General features: G+C 47.5%; 1 protein-coding gene across 3 annotated transcripts in view; it reads left to right on the top strand.

Moving 5' to 3' along the window:
• The window catches only part of CSNK1G1 (casein kinase 1 gamma 1), a 108,625-nt gene that overhangs the window by 64,338 nt on the left and 21,387 nt on the right, over positions 1 to 22,900 (top strand). For all 3 annotated transcript variants that reach the window (XM_065688101.1, XM_065688100.1, XM_065688099.1), the window contains exons 6-7: positions 14,506 to 14,657; positions 21,206 to 21,440. In XM_065688101.1, coding sequence (XP_065544173.1) covers positions 14,506 to 14,657; positions 21,206 to 21,440 — 387 coding nt within the window. The remainder of the gene's footprint in view (positions 1 to 14,505; positions 14,658 to 21,205; positions 21,441 to 22,900) is intronic.

Here is a 22,900-nt window from a genome sequence, read left to right as displayed (position 1 = left end):
TCCCGCTCATATTTGGCACCTTGATGGAAACACTGGCCAGGAGTTATCCCAGCAGTTCACCCCACAGCATGATGCTGGTCTGTGGCATGAGAGAGCTGCTGGGTGGAGATTGCCCCTCTGTGCCCCAAAGTAGGTTGTGCTGGCATGGAGTGACACATGGCCGTTGCCTGAAGTGTGTTTGTGTCCTGCTTCGTTGTGTGGAAAGTTGTTCGTAGCCGTCACAGAATCACAGAGCCATCAGGGTTGGAAGGGCCCTCTGGAGATCATCCAGTCCAACCCCCTGCCAAGGCAGGGCCACCCAGTGCAGGTCACACAGGAGCATGGCCAGGTGGGTTTGGGATGTCTCCAGAGACAGACTGCACAGCCCACCCTGGGCAGCCTGTGCCAGGGCTCTGCCACAAGTTCTTCTTTGTGTCGAGGCGAAACTTGTGTTTTAGTTCATGGCCATTGCTACTAGTCCTGTCACTGGGCACTCCTGGAAAGAGTCTGGCACCATCCTCCTGGCACCTGCGTTTGAGGTGTTGATCTGCATTGATGAGTTCCCCTCTCAGCCTGCTCTTCTCTAGACTAACCAGGCCCAGCTCCTGCAGTATCTCCTCATAAGAGAGATGCTCCAGACCCCTGAGCATCCCTGTGGCTTCCGCTGGACCCTCTCCAGTAGTTCCTTGTCTCTTGTGCTGAGAGCCCAGCAGTGGACACAGTGCTCCAGGTGTGACCTCACCAGGTTGAGAAGAGGGGGAGGAATCGCTTCCCTTGACCTGCTGCCGCCCTCCTTCTCATGCACCCCAGGACAGTATTGACCTGTCATGCTAAAGCACTCCGGATGAGCACTGCAGCCTCCTTTTGAAATATGTGGAAATATTTTAGAATGTAAGTGTTCAGTGACTGTGAGAATTTAATAAGTGACTTCCGTGTGCAATGTGATACAAAACTGACATCCATGTGTGTGGAAAGCAACTGTGCCTTTGGGTCACGTAAACTTCTGGTGTCCCCAACGTAAGAAAGACATGTTGCTGCTGGAGCAAGTCCAGAGGAGGCCATGAGGATGATCAGGGGCTGGAGCACCTCCCGTATGAAGACAGGGTGAGAAAATTGGGGCTGTTCAGCCTGGAGAGGAGAAGCTGCGTGGAGACCTCAGAGCAGCTTCCAGTGTCTGAAGGGGGCAACAAGGATGCTGGAGAGGGACTCTTCATCAGGGACTGGAGCGATAGGACAAGGGGTGATGGGTTCAAACCAAAACAGGGAAAATTCAGGTTAGATATAAGGCAGAAGTTCTTCCCTGTGAGGGTGCTGAGGTGCTGGCACAGGGTGGCCAGAGAAGTGGTACATGCTCCATCCCTGGCAGTGTTCAAGGCCGGATTGGACAGAGCCTTGGCTGGACATGGTTTAGTATGAGGTGTCCCTGCCCATGGCAGAGGGTTGAAACTCGATGATCTCAAGGTCCTTTGCAACTCAAACCATTTTGTTATTCTATGATTTCCCTACTTCACATCCCTGCAGTAGACCCACACACTTGATTTAAGTCATTAGGTTAATTTTCTAACAGCAAGAAACATCTCCCTTCATTCTCAAACCTTGCAAAGAAATGCGCCATTGGCAATAGGTTTGAGATGCCTCAGCAAGGAGATGTGGTTTCAGTTGTCTGAAATGGCCTTGTGTCCTGGGTTCAGCAGCAGCAGTCATTTTTCTCCTTCTTAGTAGCTGGTGCAGTGCTGTGGTTTTGACTTTTGGCCTGGGAACAACGCTGATAACACCGATGTTTGTAGTTGTTGCTCAGTAACGTTTGATCTGACCAAGGACTTTCTGAGTCTCATGCTCTGCCAGGGAGGAGGGGAGGCCGGGAGGAAGCAGAGACAGGACACCTGACCCAAACTGACCAAAGAGGTATTCCATACCACAGCATGTAAACTGGGGGCAGTTACCCGGAAGTAACCTGCTCGGGTTAGGCTGGGTATCGGTCGGTGGGTGGTGAGCGGTTGTATTCTCTTCCCCTGTTATTTCCCTTATCATTATTATTATTGGTGGTAGCAGCAGTGATTTGTGTTACACCTTAGTTACTGGACTCCTTTTATCTCAGCCCGTGGGAGTTACATTCTTTCAATTCTCCTCCCCATCCCTCTGGGAGCCGGGGGAGGAAGCAGGGTGGGGAGCGAGTGAGCTGCGTGGCTGACTGGGCTTAAACCACGACACCTTGTTAAACAGAAAGTGCAGCACTTGGCCAGTGCCCTCACACTTTACTGCACCTTTAAAGAGCATGATCAGCAGCTTCATCATAAAGTCAGGGTGGTCCAAGAAACTTTTGAACTTGAGGGTTCTCAAGCTTCAGAGCTCCTGAACTGCAAAATAAACCATAGTGGATGAGTGTAACACACCCAGCTAATGCCTGCCCACTTCCCGAGCTTGCTTGCTGCTCATCTGGAGAGAATAATATTTTGCTATCTAAAAATAGTTTGGGTTTTTAATGTGGCAGTTCCCTTGTTAGGAAGGGCTTTCTGAATGTGCACATTTCAGCATCTCTTTTAACAGCAGAAGCTTTGACTTCCTTGGGCTAAATTTAGGCCTTGTCAATTGGAAGCTATCAGATGCTTTTAGGGCAAGGCCATCAATATCTGAATATGAGATTAGGGCAGTTTCCTTTTTATACTTCAGAAGGTCCCCATGCACCTCTTACTCTTCCGGTAGTCACTGCAGTAATCACAGATCCAAACCCAGCAACACTGGGAATGGCAGGATGCTGGGAAGCTGGAAAATGCCTTTCCTGCAGACACTTGCCATGAAGCCTGGTGTGCCATGCAGTGGTGGTCATAGATCTGTAACAGTCAGACTCATGGAATCATCCCAGATGCCTGGTTGGGTTCTTGGATAGACAGCAGGTTGTGTGATGCGCCTCTCACCCAGAGGCTCTAAGGATCCAGCTGGACTTGAGGAGAAGGATGGACCGTTCATTCATGGTCTCTCTGCTGCTGGTGATGCTTTGTGCAAACCTTGAGCTGGAATCACTCATGCTTGTGAGCAGCCCAGGTTGTGCTTGGGGCTTTGAGTGAGGCGTGTGAGCGAGGAGATGAAAATACTCAGTGTTTGAAGAGAAACTTTGGCATTTAGGAATGGAACTGAATGGAAAGCCCAGTTTGGCAATTAGGGCCATGATCATTAATAAGGATGTAGCAACCAGTTAGCCTTGCTGTTCTGCTTGTCCCGCTTCCCTGGCTCTTCCTTTCAAGCTGTTGGGATGCTGCACTTAGAAACTAATTGAGTTCTCGAGCTGTAGAAGTTGCTTCTTTTCCTGGAGGACTGATGTGTCAGGTGTTGAGTGCTGCCCTCATTCAAAGCCTTCCCTTTAGTGCCTGATTTAGTGGGATCCATTTTGTCTGTGTGTGCTTTCTGAGTACCAGAAGCATCCTGTGCAGGCTGAAGGTTTTTAAGGCGCTTGTCACCTTAAAGAGAGAAATGTTTGAGCTGTGCCAGGGAGGTTTGACGCAAGTGAAGTTCTGGTATGAGGGGTGCCCGCCTCCCAGACCAGCTATTAAATGGGTTTGGAGTCTGCATTTCTGAGCTGTGCCCTGCCTGCTATTCAAAACTCTCTTCCCATCTCTAAAAGATAAGCCACAGACTCTGCCCCTGGATCTGTAACGGCTCCAGCTCTGCCAGAACTTCTCAGCAAGCATTGCCCTGCAGTTGTGTAATAATGTTTCTGTCTGAAAGCGGCAGTTTTTCCTCTGTTCTCCTGCTCAGACATCTTAAGGTGAAATAAAGAGATGATACCTGGAGGTAGTATCTTATTTAGCAGCTCTGAACTTTGGTTTTGCAGGAGGTTCTCCTGTGATAAGAACTGGGAGGTTTTCCATCAGGCTGGAAAGACCACTCTCTGAAAAACCCCTTTTGCCTCTCAAACACTGCAATAGTTACAGGACTGATGAATGCCAGTCCCATGACTTGTGGAGAATTTACATGTGCCTAGCTCTCAGCATCCATCACTTACTAGTTTGATGCTATTGCAGGAGGAAATGTCCGTCTCATAGCTTTTTAATTCACTCTCCTGCTGGGTCCTGTGCTGATGCTAAAGCAGCTTTGACAGCAGCACAAAGCGTTCCTGCTACCCAGCCACCCTCCCAGTAGGACCAGCACAAGTGTTGTGGGGACAAGCTGCACACAAGGAGGGTCTCAGCACAGGTGGGGATGGTGCAGGGGGTTCTGCTGCCAGAAACGCCACCTGAATTGTCCCACACTTCTGGTGTGCAGAAGCTGGGCAGCTGCCTGAGCATGGTTGATCATCACCTTGCTCGTGAGCACCCAAAGCAGAGGCTGCGTGTCTGATATCATTGTCTGCTTTGTCTGGCAAAATTGGACCAATCTGATCTATCATCCAAGACAGAAATGTTGTTGGACCAATGAGGGATATTGCCTGTATGTGTCAGTTTTCATAGAATCCCAGCCTGGTTTGGGTTGGAAGGGACCTCAAAGCTCATCCAGCTCTAACCCCTGCCCCGGGCAGGGACCCCTTCCACTGGAGCAGCTTGCTCCAAGCCCCTGTGTCCAACCTGGCCTTGAGCACTGCCAGGGATGGGGCAGCCACAGCTTCTCTGGGCACCCTGTGCCAGCGCCTCAGCACCCTCACAGGGAAGAGCTTCTGCCTAAGAGCTCAGCTCAGTCTCCCCTCGGGCAGGTTCAAGCCATTCCCCTTGGCCTGTCCCTACAGGCCCTTGTCCCAAGCCCCTCTCCAGGTTTCCTGCAGCCCCTTTAGGCACTGGAGCTGCTCTCAGGTCTCCCCTTCAGGAGCCTTCTCTTCTCCAGGCTGACCCAGCCCAGCTCTGGCTGGGCTCCAGAGCAGAGCTGCTCCAGCCCTCGCAGCATCTTCATAGCCCTTCATTTTGTCTTGTGTTGCTGTGCCGTCCTGGCTGGAACAACTCCTGATCGCTGCACAGAGACGTGGGTTGCAGCTGAGCTGTAATTCAAGCTGTCACATTCTCTCTGCATTATCAGCACAGCAGTTTCACCCTGGTTTGCAGCTGCCCTGAGCCCCATAAGCTTGAAGTATCACTTAGCTTGTGCTATAGATTTCTGGTGTGTGATGGGGAGGAAGTAGGGAGCCAAAAGTGCTGTGCCTCCAGCCGGCAGTCTCCAATGGACATGAGCTGATGAAGGGCAGGGGCCACCTGTGACTTGGTGGGATCAGATTAAAATGTTTCTCTGGACAGCAGAGGAGAGATTCAGCAGAAGTCTTTTATTATTGCTGCTTTCTTAGCAGGTTTCATCTGCCAGAAGTAGCCTCTTCCTTGCTTCTGGAGTTACCTTTGTGTGCTGCGGAGCACTGGGAAGTTCTGCTGTTGGTTTTTCTTAAGCTCTCTGTAGATTTTACCTGTAACATGATTGACATGCGTGACTTGTTCTCAAAGAAAACAAAAATGCAGCCACTGAGCATACCCTCAGTCATCTGAACTTCTCTGTTACCTAAATGGAGCAGCCAAAACCTGCTGCTTGATTCCCTTTCAGCAGGTAGAGCTGACCCAGTGCAAGAATTGCACAGCCAAGACGAAACAATTTCTCTTTGGTATTTCTCTTTGGTATTAATAACCAGCAGAACCTAGTTGACCATCACAGGTGTGCTCTGGCTTTGCACTGAGGTGCAAAACTCTTCTGACACAGAGAGCTGCAGCATGGCAGAAGCAGAATACATCTTTCTTCATAGAATCCCAGCCTGGTTTGGGTTGAGGGGGCCTTAAAGCTCACCCAGTTCCAACCCCTGCCCCGGGCAGGGACCCCTTCCACTGGAGCAGCTTGCTCCAAGCCCCTGTGTCCAACCTGGCCTTGAACATTGCCAGGGAGCAAGAAGGTGACTTCTTGCTAGGTCAGGCACGCAGGGGCCATGATCCCGACTGCAGTTAGTGCCTGCCAGGTTGAGCAGCATGGAGTTGATGTGTGGAGCATTATTTGCCTTCAAACCACGAAGCCGAGCTCGAAGGTGGTTCACAATGTGATTTTTGGTCAAAGCCCTTTCAGTAGGCTGCCATAGCCACTCACTTAGCCCTCAAGAAGTTAAAACAACTGCAGCTTTAGAGCTTCTCGTGCCTTTCAGCAAAAACAAATAGGCCCTGTGTAAGTGCACAAAGAAATGCAGGGAGCAAAGAGGAATACTGCCATGAAACGCAACCTTTTGGCATTTTCTTCCACCGTTGTCCTTGTATCGCAGGTTGTGCGTGGAAAAGGAAGATAATTAAGCTAGAACTTAAGCTAGAACTTTTTAGGGTGGTTTAAAATAGCTCTTCTAAAATTATATACTGGTTTGATCCTTCTCTTCAGGTGTTGTGTTATATGCCAGCTGCCATTGTCACTGGAACAAGAGGTTGCTGCAGAGGGTGTATTGATACAAAATCCAACAGTAATGTGGAGGATTGAGTACTCTCATGTCCCTTGAGCCCTAGAAATGGGAATTCAGTTTCCCAAAACTTGCCAAAAGAGCCATTTACTGTGGTGTGCTTTATTCTTTCATCTTTGTCAAGAATTGAACCAATTTCACTTGACTGTACTTTACTCACTACAGCTAAAAAACTGCCTGTGAATGGGTGTTTCTGGGTACATTTCCAAGATTCTGGAAGTCTTCCTGCAGCTTGGCCTTTCCATGAGGGCTGATTCCCCTCCCAGTACTTTTTTTGCTAGTTTTATGAATACAAATGTGAACATCCTCCTGGTGCCCTCTCTTCAACTGCTGCTTTCTTTGTGTATCTGAAGAGTAATTAATAGAGTCAAGCCAGGACTCTGTTTCTGTCAGGAAAGCAGCTTGTGCAGCTCAAGCAAAGCCAAATGCCACCCGTTCTAATAGCACAGCGATCATGACAGTTGTTTTTTCTGCAACCGAAGTAAAAATCAAATCATTTGGATTTTTCCCAGCAGCAAGAACAAATATGTTCTTCCTTCTGTCCCTCCTATGGCTGTTTTTCTTCTGTTCCTTTTCCCATACCTTTTTTTTTGTAGATTCAGATACTAACAAGTTACTCAAAACACAGCAGGGATTCACTACATCCTGCATATTCTGAGAAGATGCACAAAACATGCTGGGTTTCTTGAGGGAAGCTGGAGTCTTGGAGTCTGTGTGGAAGCCACATTTTACTTGCAAACTCATTGGGGGTGACAGTAGCTCTGTCTACTCATGGCTTGTACACAGCTGTTGTACCATTGTGTGCCAAGTGTCATCCCTTCCCATTAAAAGCTTGCCTTGCTCTGCCATCATCAGGGGAGAAGGTATAAATCTGACTTGTGATGTTCTTCCTTGCTTTATTTCCTAGTACCTCTTGGGTTCAAAGTGTCTGAGCTGTGCCTTTTCTGTGTCCAAGGGCAGGGAAGCACCTTTACCTGCTTCTCTCCCATCTCAGCAGCGGCTCTGCACCCTTTTCACCTACTGGCAGAAGGTTCTGCCACATCTACTTCTGCTGGGCAGAGACACCAGAGCATTTAGCATTTGCTAGAAGGGAGATGATTCACTGCCCACCCGGAGCAGGAAGAAGATGTGAAAAGCTCGCAGTGGAGAGCCAAGTGTCTGGCAGCAGTTGGAGCTGGAGGATGTTTGGGGGGAGCATGAATAAGAGGAGCTCATGATGACTGTAAAAGGGCTCTGAGGAGCCATGTGGAATAGGGTGAGCGGTTATGGAGGAGATAACTAGGATAAACGGGGCTGGAGCAGAGAAAGCCAGCACAAAGGCTGGTCAGGGTTTGAGGAGGTGGCTTATCTACTGGCTGCTGTGGCAGCCCTCTATGCTGCTTGCCTTGCAGGGCTTTGGGACTGGTTCTTGTTCAGTGATGCTTGGTTGCTTCTCCCAGAGGAGCCAAAGCCAACAACGACCCAGCTGCCTCCCAGGCAGCATTGCAGGGAAGCAGGCAGGAGGTGGTCGGATGCTGCCAGATGCTCTGGGCAGGTCCAATTGCTCTTCACCCTCTTCAGATGAGAGAGGGAAAGCTAAAGGCTTTCAAACCACAGTATCACAGCTCAGGAGAGCAAGGAAATTACTGAGGAGCTTTACAGTCATAAGCCAGGCTGAAAACACTCATGATTCATAAGCAGGTTGGTTACCTCCATTATGTCTATCAGAGCAGTGGGAAGGGAACTGCCACAACACCTATTCTCCAAGCGCAGTCACCACTTTTAGTCACCACTAAAGGGGGTTAGTGCTCTAACCCTCTTTCTGTGTGTGCGTGTTTTCATGTGTGCATTGAGTCAGCTTACTATTTTTAGGTTGTTTTCCTAATCTGATGGCAGTTCAAGGTTTCTAAAGTCTTGGAGTGGTTGGCAAGATTGTGGTGGACCCTCTGCCATCACCTCTTCCACATTCCTGCTGCAAGTGAGTTGGTGCTGGAGTCAGAAGTTGCCTTTTCTCCTTTGCATCTCAACTGCTGGGTGTTTTCTCATAACAAACAGGAGAAAATATTCTCCATCACCTCAAATCTCTGTCATTCCCCAAACTCCTCCAGTTAATGTTGAAGGTGAAGGGCTGTATTGAAAAGCTTTTGCAGTCCTACTTTGAGATAAGACATCTGAAACATACGTAAAGACCTTTAGGATAACTTTATTCCAAGTAACAAGGCTATCTTAACTTTCCTCCCCTCTTTCTACTTTTGAAGCAGATTATTCAGAAACCTGAAAGTTCAGATGAGCCTTTTGAATCCCAGCTCATAGATGTAACCTGTGCACCAGCATACTCAGGTGGATTTAAACCCACTATCCTGGGGTATGTTTGAACAGGTTAAAAGTTGGGACCTTGGCCCAGTTATGCTGATAGCAAAGCTTCATTTTGAGCCAGGATTCTATTTGGATTTGAAAATTAAGAGAAGGGTAGATCCTCATTAGTGTAATCAGCTCAAATGGGTTGACTACTCTAAAGCAATTTGTTTAATTTGTTTGGAACATGTTTAATTTTAGCTATGGATGTTCCGCACTCGCACAGTTGCTATTTGTGCTGGTGATGGTGTCATTTTGTGTGCTGTGATTTGTAAAAATAAACTTTCTGCTCTGAATGAGAATTTTGTGACAATCTACGTCCCATTCATCAGCCCTTTAAAAGCACGCAGAACTTGTTGTATACTCATGCTGCTGTCGTGTCTCTGCATCCATTTCTATGAGGAATAGTTCTTGCTGCTCGCAGTATCTGATCTGCGGTTCCTCAAGTATCTCCTCTTTGCAGCAGAAGCCTGCATGAAGAGCGATTGTGAAGTTCTTCTGTAATTCTTCCTCTTGAAATCGAAGACATCGGCTTCTCTTTATTTGGCCACACCACATCTAAGGGCAATGGAAACCAGTTTCTTATGGGAGCAAATGAAAACCGGTGATCCAGGAGCTGCCACTGCTGTGCACTTTTCACAGGTTGTGCTGTCTCCTGGTGATTTAGTGTGCAGGGACTTGGCTTTTGCACCTCCACTGCTGTAGGTGCCACATGTAGCTTCCTGCTCTTGCTACCTCATCCCTCCTTGAGTGTATTCTGGGCTGCTTGCTGTTCCTTGAGGTTTATTCATAGCTTCTCACGATGCTCATATACAGAGCATCAATACATATTCTCTGCCACGGCAGATGGTTTCCGCTTTCCGAGCCTTCCACGTGGAGCAGATGCTGCAAAAATCCAATTTCCCTTGGGCATGACCTTTGATTGGCATCGCTCTGCCAGTTGCCATTTCATAACAGGTCCTGGAAAAGGCTTTGGAGTCTTTGTATGAGTTGTATGTCTGATGCCTAGACTAACGTGGCTTGTTGGAGTATCCTGGATGTCTGACAAGTTATCAGAGCTGTTAGTCGTGCTGTAAAGCCTGTGGCAGCAAGACACTTGCATCATCCAGAATGCTTGATCTTGCATGAAAATGGGCTGAAAGGTGTAGTTCCTGGTGTTAATAGAGCTCAAATGAAGCTTTCTTGAAGAGCACTGGTCCTGCTGTTTGTTGCTGGGGACTTGGAGCAAGCTGCTCTAATGGAAGGTGTCCCTGCCCGTGGGAGGGGGTTGGAACTGAATGAGCTTTAAGATCCCTTTCAACCCAAACCAGTCCATGATTCTGTGATTCTTGTGTTCAAGCTCAAGCAAACCCTTTGGGTCATTTCAATTTATTGCTCAGCCACATGAGCCCGTGGAGGCAGCAGAACAGGTGAGGGTGGAGTGGGGATGAGACAGTCCCTTTTGGTGGCAGCCCACAGGAGCAGTGAGAGCTTTAGCACCTTGGGGAACCCGAGGCTGGAGTTGTGTGGCTGTTTTGAGCATGGTGGAAGCAAAGTTGAATTTTTAGCTTTGATGTCTGCATTTGCTCTCATTCCAGCGCGATGCTTTAATCTCCAAAATGCAATGCTGGGCTTTCGCTGTGCTCAGCTTGAACGTTTTCCAAGACATCACACTGCTGAACTAGCAGAATTTGCCTGTGGATTCCAGTGCAGTGATCAGTGTGTGTGTATTGGGGTGATAACCTTTCCATGAGAGCAGTGGTGGAGTGGGGCCTTTTGCATGGACTCAAAGCCAAATCACTCAGCAGCAAGTCCAAAGCTTTTAAGCAAACTCAGAAGATTTCTGCTTGCAGCAGCTTTCCCTATAAGACGCTGCTTTTTCTCCTAAGGAGAAGTTGCATGTGTCGTGCCTGGGTTTTCTTCCCTTAATGTGTTGTTCTTGTTTAATGCCATGGAGCAGTAATTTGTTTTGATGTGAATTCGTACATTAATTGCATTAAACTGATCACGGTTTGTATTTCAAGTGTTGAGTTGTACCTTTGAATCCTCTAGATGAGACCCCTGCTCTGCCTCTGGCTTTTTATCCTGCACTCTTTGAACCCAGAACTGCTCATCTACAGCAGACTGCTCCACAGCACTGTGGCTTTGTTTGACCTTTTCAGTCCTCTGCCGACACAGTTCCACGCCATTAAAAACCTCAAGTTTGAGTGCCCAGACAAAAGATACCTTTTCCTCAATCAATCTCTTTTGTTGGCAGTGTCCTTCAGAAGTATTTACAGATCTAGTGGTGATATTTGTGGAGCTCCTGCTGTTCACCATGGCAATGGACTCAGTGGCACCAGGACACATTTCTTGTTGCTGAAATAGAGCCAAGCTACACCATGAATTATGCAGATGAGCTGTGATTAAATAAAATTTGATGCAGATTTTCTTAGGCTGCCCCTTTTTACTGTTAATAAGGTCCAGAGAACCTAGCCCAAAATCCTCTAGTGGCGTCTGCCTGCTTGGATCCTGCAGGCAACAGGCACCCTTTAATACCTATATCAAGCTGACAACTTCTCTTTCAAGCTTTGCCCCTTCTTAAAATGATGGTAAATGTTGATCTGTGTTTGAGTGAGCTGAGGGTGTATTATCTCATGTTCCTTCCTTTCAGTCACTGGTGTGGAGCTGAGGAGCCCTGGCTTGGGCTGGGGGGCTCTTACACAGCAATGCTCCTTTGGGTCCAGAATAGATGAGTGATGCAGCCTGGGTCTGAAAATTAGATCTATACTACAGCATTTCTCTTCTAGCAAAGCCAGTGGTAAGTTCTGGACTGCAGAGCTGGCAGTGTTGCTACTGAAAACCCTCAGGGAAAAATCGAACCCTAAAAATATGCCTGAAACTAATAATGGCTTCTGTAGGCTGGCACTTCGGATGCTTTTTTTAATGTTCTTTGCTACAGCTTCACCTTGTAGGAGTTCCCACCAAGAGCAGAGCCTTGCTGAGGTTTAGAGCTGAGAAGGGTACTCCAAGCTCATGCTCGTACAGTTTTGAGTGGGTAAAGCTGACTGAAGGAGTTGGGACCCCAGAGAGCACTGAAGAGTTGCATTGCTGTTGCTTCCTTCCCTCCACGAAATCCCCATCTTTGAGTCTTGCTGCAGTTTATCTTCCTGGTTCTTAGGCTCAGTAGGAATTTAATTGTAATTGCAGTGCTGTCTCTTTACCAAGTAAGGCTGTATTAATACCTTAATTAGCACACTCTTAATACGAGCTGTTTCCTTCCTCATTTGCACTTTTCAAGACCGTTATCCTGACGTAGTGCTCGTGGTACTACTCACTGTGTGTGTATCTTAAATTAGTACTCACTGTATTTGTATCTTAAATTTGCAATGGTCTCAGTTTAAAACTTTTCATAGAATATTCTGTTACCCTCTTGTATCATTCTCTGTCATCCTTGAATTATTCTCTAAGAAGTAGAGATGACGATCTTGGTATTAGAGCTAATTACATAGGTAAGTCCTCACCTGATTTTACTGGAAACTCAATGGCTCACCATGAGTTACTTCAAGAGCTACTGCAATTACTCAAGTCTTCAGCACTAAGCTGAGGGCATTAAATTGTCATTTATGTTGGTTTAGGTATATTTCAAAAAGGTTTCGAGCTGCCTTCATTTCACATCCCATCATTTTTTGGCGTTTGGAATTGCTTCTGCATCATAGAATCCCAGACTGGTTTGGGTTGAAGGGACCTTAAACTCATCCAGTTCCAGCCACGGCAGGGACCCCTGCCACTGGAGCAGCTTGCTCCAAGCCCCTGTGTCCAACCTGGCCTTGAGCACTGCCAGGGATGGGGCAGCCACAGCTTCTCTGGGCACCCTGTGCCAGCGCCTCAGCACCCTCACAGGGAAGAGCTTCTGCCTAAGAGCTCAGCTCAGTCTCTCCTCGGGCAGGTTCAAGCCATTCCCCTTGGCCTGTCCCTACAGACCCTGATGAAGACGCAAACCATCCTGTTTTCTTAGAGGACTTAGTTGCTGTTAATGCTTCCTAAAACACAAGGGTTTGTTAGGAACAGGAGCCTCCTAAAACCAGGACGGGTAAATGTTTTACATAGGATGTAAAGCTCTGGTTAGACTAGGAATTCCTGCAATACTCTGTAATATCTCATGAATACATCCTGATGACTGATACCTAATATGATTCCCCAAGCCTGTGAGTTAACAAGATTAAACCATCCTACAGTAATTCTTGTCAAGCTGCGCTTTGTTCTTTTTGAGTAATATGTGGGAGCATAAGTTCTGCAGTAGTTGAGCTTTGGTAATCTCAGTGCTGCGTTTATTGTGTTGTTGGTGAGTTGGTGAGCACTGTCAGGCAGATGAACGAGGCTTCCCTAAATCCATAGTAGGACATGAAGTTATTACATTGCTGACACCCTCCAGCCTCAAGTGCTTCCCTGTTCTGCCTCCACCTGTGCTGGGCCAGGCTGTGAGCACACCACAGAGCTGGTACAAAGCCGAGCAGTTACACAGGCAGTTTAATCCTAGTGTCTGATAATGCATGAAGGGGTTTGCTATTTTTAATATAGATCTGTCATGTAAATATAGGTGTGTGCATGCACTTGTGAAAACATGCTAGAAAAGTTATAATCGCTGTGCTCTTGGGCCCCATGATATTTAATTCACAGACTTCTATGGAAAAAAGGCTTTGTTCATAATAGTGCTCCCCATGCTGAGCCTTTACAGTGAATAACAGGATGTTGTATTTTGTGTATTCAAGCAAGGATGTTGTTTTGACATAGGACAAACCCCATATTTCAAGACAAAATCTCTTCCATTGCATTTTGGAACTGCCTATGAGATGCAGACAGGAAATATGTTTTAAAAGTGTTATGCAGCTTGATAGTGATGCTGGGATATGGAGCTAGGTACTGATTAAATGAATTTGTGCTTGGCCCTGCACAGAATTCCCCTCTGTGTGGGCCAGGCTGGCTTTTCTTTTTGCTCGAAGGGTAATTTGAGGAGCACTGTGCAGCTCAGGGAGCACTCAGACACCAAAGCTGGTTTGTTCCCATTTCTTCCGGTGCTTTCAGAAAGCTGATCCACACAAAAAGCCACCATCAGTTGAGTATAAATATTGCGTACTCTTGCTGAGAAATCTGTTGCTGAGCTGTTAGGTGGGAAGAGGTGGTTCTGGCTCCTACCAGTTGGGTATTGAGAGTTTTGTGTGTGACTTACAGCAGAATGCTTTGCACATATGCTTTAATGAGTGTCATCACTTATTTTTACATGGTGATGGGTCAAAATGTAAATCTTTGCTCTTTTTGAAAGGAAAACAACTTTTTTTTCCTTTCTCATGAGTAGACTTTGCATGAGGTTGTGCTGAATAGCAGCTGCTATGTATTATCTGGGTTGAAAAAGCAGCCCTTTTTTTGGACATGCCTCATTTTGTGCAAGGAGTATCATCTTCCTAACTGCTGAGACAAGCGCCAGCCCATGTTCGGGGTTGTGCTGTGCCTGGTGTTCACTGCAACATAAGGAACTCCGTGTCTTGTTCTCTACGTCCAAGAGTTTAAGCTGCCAAAGCTAGATGCTTTCATGTGGTCATGTTATTGCTTTGAAATCTATTTGTCTATTCAAAGGTGCAGATGAGCAAAGCCTGCACTGATTTGGCCTTTGGTTCATCCACAGTACATGCTGAAACTTACTTGCTTGCTGGGTAACATCAAACAGAAGGGACACTGGAGAGGTAAAAAGGAAAGGCTTTTCCCAGTGAAATACTCACATGCAGGAGGAAGGGTTTAACATTGCCCCATTGACTGATTTCAATTCTTTCCTATTCTTCCAGCTGAAGGGCTTCCCCAGGTGTATTACTTCGGACCGTGTGGAAAGTACAACGCCATGGTACTAGAGCTGCTTGGTCCTAGCTTGGAAGATTTATTTGACCTCTGTGATAGAACGTTCACTTTGAAGACGGTATTAATGATAGCCATCCAGCTGGTGAGTAATGTTGGGCAGGGCTCTGCCCACAGCCTCCACAATGCTGACTTGTGTTTATGTCAGTCTTGGGTTAGCTGAAGGATGGGGTTCGTGCACTGCAAGCATCCGGGTGTCTGGTGGTTGGAGAGAGACTCTTGTTCCACTGTAGAATTGCAAAATGGGACCTTAAAGCACATCCAGTTCCAACCCCTGCCCCGGGCAGGGACCCCTTCCACTGGAGCAGCTTGCTCCAAGCCCCTGTGTCCAGCCTGGCCTTGAGCACTGACAGGGATGGGGCAGCCACAGCTTCTCTGGGCACCCAGTGCCAGCGCCTCACTACCCGCATTGTGAAAAATTTCTTCCTTGTGTCCAACCTAAATCTGCCCTCTTTCAGTTTAAAAATGTTGCCCTTTGTCCTGTCCCTACAGGCCTTGGTAAAAAGTCTCTCTCTATCTTATAAAAGAAAGGTTCTCAGGTTTGAGAAGAGCTCACTCTTATGAAGGGAAGGTCACATTATGCTTATGAGCAAGCTTGCTCCTTGTGTAGCAGAACCAGTGAAGCTAGATTCCAATGGACTTGCATCCTGTATTCCCTACACACCCCTGCCCCAGTATCTACCCCAGCTCCCTCCCTCTGTTTGGACATCCCCAGAACATCTCATTTCTTACCTGCTCCCCAGGACACAGGGAGCACAGCACCCTACCACAGTCCTACCAGTTCGACCAGTTTGGTGCTACCAGGCTGCTCACAGACAGAAACCTCTCAGAGCAGTGGGAGCAGAGCAATCCTTAGCCAAAATACCAGCATTTGAGTTCTCTGCCTTGGTCAAATTTGGTCAAAATTGACCAACAGGTTTAAATCACTAACAGTTGGAAAGTAATATATCTATGGGCAGCATCACAGAGCCTCTAATTTACCTAAAAAGGGAAGGAACAAAGCTGAAAGTTGGAGCTTGGATTTGTGTTTGTATTAAAAAGGGACAGGCTGAAAACTGAAGGTACTAAATGTGGTGAGTGAAATTCCACAAGTCCTTAAGGCCAACAGTTACCGTTTCCATTTGGCTTGCTTCTCCCCGCCTGTGGTCTGCGGATACCCCAGAGGCACATCAGAGGTGGGACTGTATATTCATATTACCAGCAGACAGAAGTGCTAAAGAGAGAGAAGGTGGTGAGGGAGTGAGGAACACAGTCCTTTCTACATGAACTGAAGTTGGCCACAGCAGAAGCTCATATGGAAAATTTGAGATTTCTTCAAATGGAAAATTTGAGATTTCTTCTTCTCAGATGCAGAAGTTCGAGCAGCGCCTGCCTGGTAGCAGGCTCATGAAGTTGTTCTTGTATGGCTGAGTTTTGCTGGGTTTGAATGTTCCTTCATCAGTGGAAAAACAGTTTATAGTATGGGTTTTTATTAAATCGACTGTCAACAGCTGACAAAGCCTTGGATATAGCTTGTATGGCCTTTTGGTTGTAAAGGTGTAAAACACAAAGATGTATTCCCATGTGACTGGTACCATCTGCTGACCCTCAACTGGCCTGCCAACTCATGTAGACAGTGGTACCAGTTCGAGAAATAGATGCTTAGAGTGGTTCAGGGGCACACCAAAAGCAGTCACAAACAGAGGAGCTGGCGTTCTCCAAAAGGAGCATGCAGTGCTGCTCCTCTTTCCATGGGGAGATGTTTTAGGGCCTTCCCAATCTTCTCAGGATGACATGAATTATCACCTTGGAGCATACACATTTAAGGAAACAGATTTAGCATCTTTAGGTGTGCCCCATCTCTTTCCCTGAAGGTTTCTTGAGAGAAGGGCTCACCTGGTCCTTGGAGACTGGCTTTCTGACAGGCCGGCACTTACAGTTCAACTGGAAAAAGCCTTCATCCAGCCACAGGGCTTTGGGGGAAATTGTCTTGGATTTCTCTTAGTTCCTACGCTAAATCGTTGCTGTCCCTGTGTCGCACTCCAGTGTGAGAGACACATCAGAGAAAGAAAGTTTGACTGTCAAATTCAGTGGGTTTGCCTCCACAAAATACACTCTGCTTTTGCTTTTGACTTGCTTCAGCTGCTGTATTTCTAACCACAGGTGTGAGGAGATGTAAGACTTCACTGCCAGAATCCAGTGTGATGCACGAGCAGTGTTTCTCTTCTCTGCTCCTTGATATGCCTGTTAACAAGCCTAGCGCCCAGGGAGACCTCCAGAAGTGTGAATGGCCCAGTACCACACAGGCAGCAGAGAGCAGCACCCTGCCCTGATGCAGGGAGTGAGGGACAGCTCAGCACATGGCAGAACACTGCTGCTCTGGTTCATTTCCCACCAAAATACTATCAAATAAAGCCATACTACTTGTCTGGGAGGCTCCTCTGCAGCATGGAGCTCAGGGAGCTCCCAGGAGAGGATCCCAGTGCTGGGAGTCACCTTGGTGCTGCCTTTCCTGCCTTGGGCTTGATCCTCTCTGAAGGGGCAGGAAGGAAACATCTGCTGTGGATATCTTTGCGCTTGTTGGAGCAGCAACGCTGGCATCACACCGCAAGCTAGTGGGATGTTACGTGTCCACCCCTTTGCCCCCTAGATCTTTCTCAACCTCACTTGCACATAATGATCCATATGTCTTCAGGAGTATCCGGTCCAGCCTCTGTTGTTTGTGTGCTTCCTTGCCATTGCTTGCTGCAGGCTCAGCTTGACAGCAGCCAGCTGCTGCTTTCAGGGTCCCATTTAGCTGCCTTCTCCCCCCTCTCCCTCTTTAAGCCTGACTGAACATCTCTGACACATCTACATATGTGCTGCATGCTGGAACTAGGCAGGAGGTTTGGATGCAGTGTGGTGGCACTTGGTCTCCTGTTTTTTATGTACAGTGATCAATTTTTAACCAGAGGCATCCCTGAAATATGCTTTTTAATACACAAACATGCTTGGCTGGTCTTACTTAGCTTGGTAGGTAGCAGCATCTCAGGACTGGGGTGGATCCTTTAACTCTACAGATGTTAGAAGAAAGGGAAGCCCTGTAGGAGAAACAAATACATCGTCATTGCTTTAAGGAAAGTTGCTTGTGAGTATGAGAGAATTTAAACATGGTTTTACATCAAAAAGATTCTACTGGCTGAGGGAGATAGAGACTGGATGACAATGAGTCTTCAAAGAGAGGCTGGCCTGGAATCTTCTCAGTTGAGATGCCACAGTCGGAAGATCGGCCTCAGCAGGGGGATGAGCCACACAGCCTCTCAGGTTTGGCACTAGGCTTGCGTGTACTTCTGGTAAGCTGCATTGTGTCCAGAGCTGTGGCAGCAGCTTATCAGACAGCGTGACTTGAATCGGAAGCACTCTTGGTCTAGTGCACCATTTCATACCTCTCACTGAGAACCTGCACTGAAGGAGTCATCTGTTTTCCTTCCTGGTCAAAGGTTTCCAGTTGTGTTACTGCTGTAACTTGAGGGTCTCCAGTGTTTCATGTTGCTCTGCTAAGAGCATCAAACTAGAACTGCTTCCTCCATCATCTGAGTGCAGCCAACTAGATCAAGCAGTTGTTCCTGAGCAAAGCAAAGTTTGGCAATTAAAAACGTTCACTAACGCCAGTCCCTAAAGCCCATAAACTGGAAGTCATCAGTTTTATCAGGAGTAACTGTTATCAGGAGTAACCCTTGCTTTAAGTTCTTGCTGCCACTGTGCCCAGCACTGGGGAAATACTTGTGGCTGCGATGTGGACCAAGTCACAGTGAAAGGTTTTTTTGACTGATGACCATTAAATCATCTTGTGTAACAGACACCAAAGCAGGCTTTAAACAGCAGGAATTCTTTCTCTCTGCTGATCTGATCTATATTCAAGCAGGTGATGGTGTAGAAGAAAGGTTCAAATTTATCAGGAGAGTCTAGAGATGGGGTTGTCATCAAGATCAAATCCTTAAGAGATACCTTTTTGGGGGAAGAGGGTTTATTGCACTTGCTTCCTTGGCAAGAGAAAGGAAAATAAAAGCATGGGTTGCTTTGCCATCTGGTTGAATGTCACAAACATCCTCTCGTCTCCCAGCCGCAGCGCAGGGGTCCTGCTGTCTGCTGGGGGGACTCTCTCTTCCTGCTGTTTCTCTGACATCTGACATGGAGATTTGTGGCTCTGAAGATGGACTCTGCCAGCTGTGGCCATGGAAATCCTCCTTTGATTTGCAGGCAGAATCTCCCACCCACCTCTAGTATTCTGTGCCCTATGGTAAGATGCCCATGTCTGTTCTTATTAAATAAGAGAGCAGATGTTAACAGTGCTTCACAGTCACTGTTTTTCCAGTGTAAAAGCAGTTCCAGCAGTTAGTCCCAGTTCCTTGCAGTGGTTTCTCTGTCTGTAGAAGAAGTAATGCACAGACATCAGAGCCTGTAGTTCAGTCACAAAGGAGTGGACATAGTGTCTGCAGCCACACATTTCTGGAGTAGGAACTCCTCCTTCAGCTGTGCAGTGGATTTGAGTCAGGCTGAGGGTGATGCAGCCTCCATCACAAGAAGCCGCGAGCAGGGTGTGTTGTCAGGGTGAGTAAAGCACAGACAGGAAACAGCATTCTGACCTGCAGAGTGTCTTTCAGCCGTCGTTGGCAGTGCACAGCTCCAGCAGCACATCCTGAAGCATCCAGGCAGGTGCAAGTAAAGGAAAAGGAATATGAAAGACCCAGCAGCATCTCTGTGCCTGTGGTGGAGGTGAAGTGGCTGTCCTGGCCAGTGCAATTTGCTATGAGTTTTTAAGGAACAAATGGTTTTTTCAGGCTGTTGGCCGTTTCAACAGCTGAGCTCCTCTGGTAACAGGGACAAATTCAATGAGCCAGACAGGCTCTGTTTGAAAGCTTGTTGTGTATGGAGAGGCCAGGAAATGCTTTGTTCCAGTTTTAAGGGTTGCATCTTAATGTAAATGGCCTCCCAACATACCTTTTTGTCTTCCAGCACTGCTGTGTCCTGTAGGTGATTCAAAGCTGAAGAATGACTGAAGTGCAGAGCATCTGCTGTGTTCTGCATCAGCCTAGAATTGATTAGGAATAATGGCTGTTAGCCCTGAAGCCCATTTTCTCAGCACAATGAAATAAATCATTGCTTAGAGGGAAGGGGAGCAGCAACACGTGCTGTTACCTTCGTTGAAGAGCCTCTCAACGAGTCTTGTTGTTTAAGAGGGGTTCGCCTGCAGTTTTCCCTGCCTGCTGCCCTCCCTGCACAGCAGGTTTCATTTTCTGAGGAGTGCTGCCCCCTCCTGCCTGTTGCCTCTTTCGGAGCGCTGGAAATGCAGCAGGTTTTCCTTAGGAACAGGCTATCCCTGTGCAGGAGGTGCCGAGCTCCTGACAGCACTGACCTGGTGCAGACCCACTCAGGAACCAGTGACTCCCCCCGGGGAGCTCCCGCTGATGGCTTTCGCCTTAGATGCTCCAGCACGATGGTGCGGCACTGACCTCTGCGGACTGACACTTGTTAGTGCAAAATGGGGAGGCTCTGAGAGCTCTGCCGTGCTCTCCTCACGTTGCAAACCTGCAGACAGGGCGACTCAAATGGCCTTCCTAAGGAAGCATCTTGCTTTAAAAAGCCACCATGTCCTACAGTGTGCAGGGCAGCTGCAGCCCAGGACAGCCACAAGTGGGGATTCACATGGTTTCAGTTAAAACCTAAGAAGGTAATAAATTAGATGAAATTGTGAGTTATTTCCAATTGGAATAACCTCTTAAGTTAGGAACTCAAAGGAGAACTGCTTGGAGACCTGTCCAAGCTTCACCTACAATATATTTAGTTTCAAAAGCAAGTTTAGCCAGGTTGGATGAAGCCTTGGGTGCCATGGTTTAGTGTGAGGTGTCCCTGCCCAAGGCAGGGGGGTTGGAACTGGACGATTTTAAGGTCCTTTCCAACCCTAACTGTTCTATGATTAATGATAAGCATCTGGATGAGGAGTGCTGTTAGAGAGGAAGTGACCCTCCATTAGCTTGGAAGTGGGACTCCCTTTTCCCTTCTCAGTCAGACTGCCAGAACAAAGTGAAAATATTCCAGCTATTCCTAGTTGTCAGCCGATGAGGTTGTGAAAATCAGCATTGTGAAAAGTCAGCATTGAGGATTGTAAGGCTTCCACCTGCCCCAGAATCCCCCTCCATGAAGAATCTGGTGTGTCTTAAGACAACATATGGGTCGAGGGAGGAAGGTGGTAAGACACAGAGCAACAAGGGACAGCCGTGGGCAAGGGCAGAGCTCTTGGTAGCCAGTTTAGTATGTTTAAAATCAGTACAAAAATGCTGCTGCAAGTCCCCATGGCATCATTCCAAATGCTGTGTCCTGGTGGTACCGTTTCAGAAACAGCCTTTCTGTTTTCCTACGGACATTTCTGTAGGATTCAAGTCAGGGAGCACCATATGATAGCCATAGAAAGAAGGGGATGGCAGATCCCTCTTCTGACTCCATCAGAGGAGCTCCATCCAGTTCCAATCGTAACTGCTGCCATGGTTCTCTCCATCTGTGGTTGTGTTTCTGAGCTGAGGGTCGGTGACGGGTATCAAAACCTCACAGCCCCATTAGCCAGGAGAGCGTGGAGGCTGCTCTGCTTGCAGGTAACTTTTGCTCCTCGCTTTGCAGATATCTCGCATGGAGTACGTGCATTCGAAGAACCTCATCTACCGAGATGTCAAGCCTGAAAACTTCCTTATCGGCCGGCAAGGCAACAAGAAAGAGCACGTCATTCACATCATAGACTTTGGATTGGCAAAGGAGTACATTGACCCGGAAACCAAAAAACACATACCTTACAGGGAACACAAGAGCTTAACTGGAACAGCCAGATACATGTCCATCAACACTCATCTTGGCAAAGGTCTGTGTGGTTGGTGGGAGCTTGCCGTGACCTCCAGTGGTAGCTTGGCTTACTGTGGCTCGTTCCTCCCCTTTGAGCTGTTTGTAAACCTCTGCCTTTACAGTTGTGAGGCTTTTTCTTTTCCCCTTTTGAGGGATTGAGACAGCTGAAATGTTGAAAGCCTCATAATTATAGTTTTTATTAGGAACTAAATAACTGGAAGCAACCCAGCACTGATAAAAGGCAAGTAGGCGGGTAGTAACTGCTGCACTAAATGATGACCAAATAGATTTTTATAGCACAGCTCTGTGCTGAGCTATAGAGCATCAAAGTAACCAGGACGTTCAGTTATGGGTGTTGGAGTTGGATGTTCCTTGACCTAGTAATTGGTTGGAGAAAATTACTGATTTAACTCGTTTTAAACGTGGTTTTCATTTCCTCTCCTCGCTGCCTTCTCTCATACCAGAAAATTACATTTCTGTGGCTGAAAGGCAAAAAACCTTATTAAATGTTTATATTCACTTAAACCCGTAAGAGCAGTAAGATAATGGAATATTCTTTGAGTAGCCTCCCAGGCATGTGATGAAGGCATCGCTTGCATCTTGTGGAGGGTTCGATCCCTGTGGGTGTAAGGAGGGATAAGTCCAACTTCTAATCTTGAAAAGCCTGGTGAAGGGTCAGGAAGGGATGGAGGAATGAGCAGCTGCAGTTGGAGCAGGCTCGGATGGAAGGTGGATGTGGAAGAAGCTGTGTTTGCATTTGAAGTACACCATGTGCCTTCTGTAGGACCCATTTCTCTGCAGGTGTTGCAGCTCAGGCCATGGCCAGTGCAGGGAATAGTCTGGGAGGGAAGGCTGGCTGCTGGCCGCTGGTGTGTGCTGGGCTGGGTCTGCCCAGAGCAGCTTCGTGGGGTGGATGCTTTGCTGGTGAGACCCAGATGGAGTCAGTCCCTTCACATTCCAGAACAAAGGAGTCTTACTGCCATTTTCCTGGAAGATGAGTGCACTCAACCATCTTCCTGAGCAGTTCATCTGCATCACTGCACTAAATTACCTAGGACATTCTCTTGGGTTTTATTCCCTTTTTACAGCTATGTCAGGGTAACTTGCAGGAACTGTCATCTCAATTCCTTCTGCTGAGTCTTCTCACTCCCACCGTATTCTGAGGGTTAAATTTGCTGCTGGTGGAGAGCCGTGCTGTGCCAAGCGCTGCCACCTTGCAGATGATGCAGCATCAGGGACAGCTCACACATAGCTTGTCATGGCGTGTGGGCTGGATCTGCCCCAGCTTGTGGCCATGGAGCACGTTATTTGTTTGAAATTCAGAGGAGAGGAGGTCGCATAAAATCAGCCTGCGAGCTCAGCGGACCCCAGTCTGCATGATGCCGCCCAGCACAGCAGCAGTCCCATGCTGTTGCACTCCACATTTGTTGTTCTGTCTTATATCCTCCCATGGGGTTTTTTATACATTTTGTTAGATAA

This window comes from Lathamus discolor, chromosome 8, assembly GCF_037157495.1.
Source record: "Lathamus discolor isolate bLatDis1 chromosome 8, bLatDis1.hap1, whole genome shotgun sequence".
Classification (NCBI taxonomy): domain Eukaryota; kingdom Metazoa; phylum Chordata; class Aves; order Psittaciformes; family Psittacidae; genus Lathamus; species Lathamus discolor.
This window is presented reverse-complemented; position numbering and strand designations above follow the sequence as displayed.